Source organism: Paroedura picta, chromosome 4 (genome assembly GCF_049243985.1).
Source record: "Paroedura picta isolate Pp20150507F chromosome 4, Ppicta_v3.0, whole genome shotgun sequence".
NCBI lineage: Eukaryota > Metazoa > Chordata > Lepidosauria > Squamata > Gekkonidae > Paroedura > Paroedura picta.
In genome coordinates, this window is record NC_135372.1 from 2,445,648 (window position 1) to 2,451,749 (window position 6,102).

General features: G+C 54.5%; 1 protein-coding gene across 1 annotated transcript; it reads left to right on the forward strand.

Annotated features, from left to right (window-relative positions):
- The first annotated feature begins 344 nt into the window (after positions 1-344).
- On the forward strand, positions 345-4,814 carry ARRDC2 (arrestin domain containing 2). The gene is made up of 8 exons (XM_077331521.1): positions 345-675; positions 775-841; positions 934-1,081; positions 1,171-1,273; positions 1,608-1,864; positions 2,458-2,620; positions 3,271-3,422; positions 3,591-4,814. The coding sequence occupies exons 1-8, from the start codon at positions 390-392 to the stop codon at positions 3,645-3,647; spliced, it is 1,233 nt and encodes a 410-aa protein (XP_077187636.1). The 5' UTR covers positions 345-389; the 3' UTR covers positions 3,648-4,814.
- Positions 4,815-6,102: the final 1,288 nt, after the last annotated feature.

Consider the following 6,102-nt stretch of genomic DNA (forward strand, 5'->3'; position numbering starts at 1 on the left):
TCACCGCCATGTAGACCCAGGACGAAAGAAAGAAAGAAAGAAAGAAAGAAAGAAAGAAAGAAAGAAAGAAAGAAAGAGGGAGGAGAGGAAGAAGGAGCGAGGCAAAGAGAAAGCGGTGGAGGGAGGGCGGGCTGTGGCGAGGTTTGCCCGGCGAGGCGCCTCCCCTGTGGCCGTCGGGCGCTGCCGGGGTCCCTTGGAGTCGACGGTGTGACCGCGCGGGTGGGGCGGGGGCGGGGGCGGAGGCGGGGCGTGTCGGCCCGTCCCCCCGGGGCGCGATTGGCTGGGGGCGGGCGGGGCGGGGCGGGGCGGGGCGCGCGGGGGTCCGGGCGGCTAAAGGGCCGGGCGGGTCCGGGCGCGGGCAGAGGCGAGTCGGAGGGGCGTCGCGGGCCATGCTGTGGGACCGGCTGAGGCGCTTGGCGGTGCTGCTGGACGGGCCGGAGGCGGAGGCGGAGGCGGCGTCGCCGGTGTTCAGCTCGGGCGAGAGCGTGGCGGGCCGCGTGGTGCTGGAGCTGTCCGGGCCGGCGCGGCTGGGCTCTCTGCACCTCCACGCGCGCGGCTGCGCCCAGGTCCACTGGACCGAGTCCCGCTCGGCCGGCTCCAGCACCGCCTACACGCAGAGCTACGGCGACCGCGTCGACTTCCTCAGCCTCCGCCAGCTGCTCCTCGCGCCGCCCGGTAGGCAGCCCGGCGGGCGGGCGGGCGGGCAGGACAGCGGTCGGTCCCCCGGGCCCCGCCTCGCTCACCGGCGGCCTCGCTCTCTTCTTCTTCCCGCAGGCAGCGGCGAGGCGACGGTCCTGCCCGCCGGCCGGCACGAGTTCCCCTTCGCCTTCCAGCTGCCCGAGTAAGTGCGGCGGCCGCCGGGGCGGACGGGGGGAGGGCCGGGCGGGGCGGTCCGAAGCGAGCCGAGCCGAGCCCGTGGTGCTGTCCCCTTAGGCGCCTGGCCACGTCCTTCGAGGGCAAGCACGGCAGCGTCCGCTACTGGGTCAAGGCCAAGCTACTCCGGCCCTGGGCGGCCGCCAAGAGGGCCACGCGCGTCTTCACCGTCCTCGAGCCCCTCGACATCAACACGCCCGCCCTGCTGGTGAGAGGCTGACCGCGGGCTGCCCCCTCCCTCCCTCCCTCGCCCCCCCCCCGGCACAGCAGCCCCTGAAAGGTGCCTCCTCCCTGCAGGCTCCGCAGGCGGGCGCCAAGGAGAAGCTGGTCTGCACCTGGTACCGCAGTCGGGGGCAGGTGTCTGTCTCGGCCAAGATCGACCGGAAAGGCTACACGCCAGGTCAGTTGCCCCACGCGGGTCCGGCACGGAGGGTCACTGGTTTGCCTTCTGTGGGGTGCCCGGTGGTGGCCCACCTCATTGCTGGAGAGGCCAGGGTGGTTCTTTTGGGCTTCCCCAAAGATCCCGGCGGGAGGCTAGGAACGCTCAGGCCTCTGGCGGTCTTGGTCGGAGTCTCTCGCTTGCCAAAAGGGGAGCAAAGGGGAAGCCCCCTCCCCACTTGGCCACCCAAGCAGGCATCAGTTCAGTGCTGCCAGGAGCAGGGGATGCCCTCCCCTGGGGAACCTGTAGCGGCCTTCCCACCTCATGCCATTCTGGCCTTGCTTTCCTTTTCCAGGTGAGGTCATCCCCATTTTTGCTGAGATAGAGAATGGCACCACCCGCACAGTGGTGCCCAAGGCTGCCCTCATACAGACCCAGACGTTCCTGGCCCGGGGCACCAAGAAGCAGAAGAAGTCTGTGGTGGCCAACATCGTGGGTGACTCCATTGCCCCCCACAAGCGGGATGGGTGGCACGGGCGGGCCCTCAAGATCCCCCCTGTGGGGCCCTCCATCCTGCAGTGCCGCGTCCTCCACGTGGAGTACTCCCTCAAGGTACGTGTCTCCGGGAGAGCGGATCTTTGCTTGGGATTGCCCAGCCTTGAGAAATCTCCCTCTGGAAGGGCCAGTCTTGCAATGGATACAACACAGTGTGGCTGGCTTAGGCGTTTGTGGACTTGAACCCCTTTGCCCCATGAAGCAGGGCTGGGTCCACCAATGAGCACCCCCCCCCCCCGAAAGCCTTAAGCACCATGAGATTGCGTCAGCTCCAGGCAGATGGCTGGGTTGGTTTCTAGCATTAAAATACCTTCAGGGGTCTGTGTGTGTGTATAAGCACATATGCGCGTTAGAGTGCTGATCTAACTTTTGAAAAACAGAGCTCAGACCAACATTTTACCCAAAGCTCATGGGTCCCTACCTAAATAAAGCATGCAAAATTCAGAACAAGCTCATAAAGGAAGCAAATTTTCCAGGCCCCCCAATCCACTCCTGCCACCCTGTGACAAATTGGGGCTCCATCCTTTCCAGGTCATGCTGTGGGGAGGGTGGATGGTCTGTATCTCTCTCCTGGGGAAGGCTCAGCTCAGGAGCATTTGTTCCCGGCCTTTGTTGCTGACACCCACTCCCTCCCACCTTTGTCCCTCCAGGTCTGTGTCGACATTCCTGGGACGTCTAAGCTCCTCCTGGAACTGCCCTTGGTAATTGGGACAATCCCTCTGCATCCGTTTGGCAGCCGCACGTCCAGTGTCAGCAGCCAGTACAGCGTCAATCTGGATTGGCTCCGGATGGGGATCCCTGATCAGCCTGAGGGTAAGTGTTTGCTGACAATAAAAGCCCCGATGCGAATTCCTAAGAAAAGAAAGGTGCTCGGAGAAGGAGGCTAAGCCATGCTGGGGCAGGCTTTGTGAATAGGCAAGGGTCGGGTGCTGTCAGCCCTGGGTGCTCCTGCCTTCCCTCATGGATTTTGGCCCTTGGGGCAGAGCTTCCCTGACAGGGCAGAAAGCTACACAGCTCTCCATTAATAGCTGCTGTAGCTCCCAGGCCTGTTCTAAGAGCCAACACCGTTCTCTCTAGACTCACATGGGCAGTAATTTTTAATGAGAAAGCTGAGATTTGTCCAAGAGAGTTTAGATCCAGTTGTGGAATCGATTCCCCATTCCTCCTCTGCATGTGGCCAACCGGATGACCTTGGGACAGTTGCAGTTCTCTCAGAGCTCTCTGTCTCATTACCTCACAGGTTTTCTGTTGTGGGGAGAAGAGGGGGGGGGCGATTGTCGGCTGCTTTGATACTCTTCCGAGTAGTGAAAAGCAGGGTATAGCCCTCCCCCCAAACTCTTCTCCTCCTCCTCAGGAAAACTTAGTTGCCCATTCATGAGCCTGCTCTGGTCTCCTTTCTGGCTCACCTGAGGCGTCGCACTCAGGGCTTCTCCTCTAACCACCACTCTGGTGTTTCTCCTCAGCTCCGCCAGACTACTCCTCTGTGGTGACCCACGAAGAGCCTTCTGAGAATCTGTCCCCTCCTGGCCAGGATGAGGCCACCGGCATCTTAGAAGGGCCATTCTTTGCCTACATCCAAGAATTTCGCTACCGGCCGCCCCCCCTCTACTCAGAGGTGAGCACTGAGAGCATTACCTTCTTTTTTGGGGGGGGGGGGAGGGTGCAGCTTGTCTCTTCCCAACAAGGCAGGAATTTTGCCATTTCTGTTTAAAAGGGGGCCTTGGTGGAAGCCCCCCCCCCCCCCGGCTTCCGAAAATGAACCTGCTGTCCTTCTTCCTCCCAGGTGGACCCCAATCCTCCGCCTGACAACCTCATCCGTCCGCGCTGCATGACATGCTGAAGGCAACCCGGCTGGACTCCAGATCACAGCTTGGAATGGAAATCCTCTTTGCTGAGAGATGACTGCAGCAGCAGCAACAGGAGATGGGGAGGGGCTATTGCCCCCCAAGCGGAGGGTGCCCATTCTGCGCCTGGCTCTCTCCTCGGCGTATGCAGCATCGAGCGCTCCACTGTGGAGCTGGCTGGAGTTTGTCTGGACTCAGCTGGTAGTGAAAGAAGGTCTCTTCCTTGGCCTTTGAGCGGTGGCTTCACACGAGCCTGGATCTACCAGGGGCTTCTCCAGGGGCTTCTAGGCGGGGGTGCGCCTGCACATACATCCTTGGATGGTGGAGCGAGTCTCCCCCACTTGTCCCTCAGGATTCCACATGTGCCTTGAAAGCGGAAGAAGAACGCTGCTGCGTGAGGACAGAGGAGATCATGCCGTGCTCGCACCACCCACAGAGACGGGGTCAGGCATGATTTGGACAAGTGGCTGTACTATCTTTCGAAGGGAGTTTGTGGACCTTTGGGGGTGGATGGGAGGGTGAGGAACTGTCTGACCGTGGTGATGGTAGCTGGCTACTGTGCTAACCAGGGGGTGGAGGCCAAGGAGACTGCTCCTTCACGGATCCACATGACTCTTGGAGGTGGGGAGATGGAGCAGGGAGCCCAGCAGCAGGTCTTCCTGGGACTGTGGAGAGAAGCCCTGGAGGCCTAGGGTGGTGCTCCTCAGGAACTCAATCTGGGAATCTAGCAGGGTTGTGTGGGTTTTTTTGTGAAGGTAGAAATGAGCCATTTGTCTGAGAGGTCCCTTGGGTCATGCTTGTGCCTTTTGAAGGAAAGATGAAGAATGTTCCCCAAATCTTGCCTGTCGTGGGGTGTCTGAGAGAGCACAGAATACATTCCACAAACGAAAAACTTCCGCATTTACTGAGCGACAAAATGGTTTAGGATTTTCCCCACTCTGCCCCTTATTTGGTACCTCTTTTCTGACATGCTCTGGTTTTGATGCACTTTTAAAATTACATATTTTCATATTCTTGCTTTACAGCTTTCTTAAACTTTTGTTGGAAGAAACAGAGTTTATTTTGTGTGCATATGTATGTGTATATCTATATATGTGTGTATATATATATATATGAGGACTTCTGTTTTTTTACAAATAATGACAATAAAATCATGAAACATCTCCAGTTCGAGGTGTTTATATGTCTTTCGTTTGACAGAAGGAAGACTGGGGAGGGGAAGCCCTGAGAAACCAGGGAAAAATGGTAGTCCATAATCTGAGGCAGGGGTAGTCCCATGAATTGGGAATTGCTGGCAGGGGCTCATGGGAATTTTAGTCCATGAACATCTGGAGGACCACAGGTTGAGCACCCCTCTGAGGAACATAATTCTGTTTCCATAAAGTCTTTTGTCTGCTTTAAATCTTTCTGATAATCATGCATAAAAGAACCATTGAAAAGTATTTCCTTATCAAATCTCTTGATTGCAGTTTACATTCCCCTTGGGAGAAATTTAACATGTTAACTGCTTAGTTATCGTTTCTTTCCTTTAAAAATGCTTCTGACAAGGGAATGCAGCAAAGGTGTTTTTGGGTGCCATGACCCAAATATTTATTCCATAATCTCAAAATGATACATCTAACAGATTTTAATTTTTTTTACTTATTATTGATTTTTTACTTGCCCTTCCTTTCAGGCTCAGGGTTCGTCATGAAAGAATAAAAACATACAGTTTCCCATACTATAGAATTTAAAAGCATGAAATCTTAACCTAAAACTTACTTAAAATACAATTCTTAAAAAAATAACATACAAGATGCAGTGGCAACCTATCTCAAAACATATTAAAGATCCATATATCACCATAAAGCTAGTTTGATGGACTTAGGTGGGTGGGCAATCCACATCATACTGCAATTAGGCAAGGCATCCAACTCTCAAATCATCCCCCCCCCCTAACGGCAATATCTTATTTCTCAACAATATCTCTTTTTTCATCAAAACTAAACAACAAGCATGAAAATTACTGTTTCAAAGCCGGTAAACTTGGTCATCCCCTTTCCTTTGCATCGTGTAAATACCATATATTTAGCTCTTGTTTTCCCCCCCTCCTTGCTGTATAAATTTAGATATATCCTTCCACCATTGTTTGAATGATGTATCGGTTGTCAAAGTAGGTATTGTCTGAAACTAATAACATTCTGGGCCAAACATCTAAATCACAGGTATTCTCTTCAACAAAGACAGTTGAACTTTATCCCATCTTAACATATCTTTTTTTCACTTAGTTCTGTATCTTAACATTATTTTGAAATAACAGACAATCCATATTTCCCACCTTAAAACTTATTCATCAGTTATGCTTGCTCTTGTATTTTCATATTTTTGGTAACGTCTTTATCTTCTGTTTATTAACCTTAAACCCCCCTGGTGCACCAAATTCTTTCATTTTAGGCATTAACAGCTCAGTTC

Coding starts and splice junctions, on each gene's coding strand:
- ARRDC2 (XM_077331521.1), top strand. CDS start 390: ATGCTGTGGGACCGGCTGAGGCGCTTGGCGGTGCTGCTGGACGGGCCG. Junction 842..933: donor TTCGCCTTCCAGCTGCCCGA/GTAAGTGCGGCG, acceptor CTGTCCCCTTAG/GCGCCTGGCCACGTCCTTCG. Junction 1,082..1,170: donor TCAACACGCCCGCCCTGCTG/GTGAGAGGCTGA, acceptor TCCTCCCTGCAG/GCTCCGCAGGCGGGCGCCAA.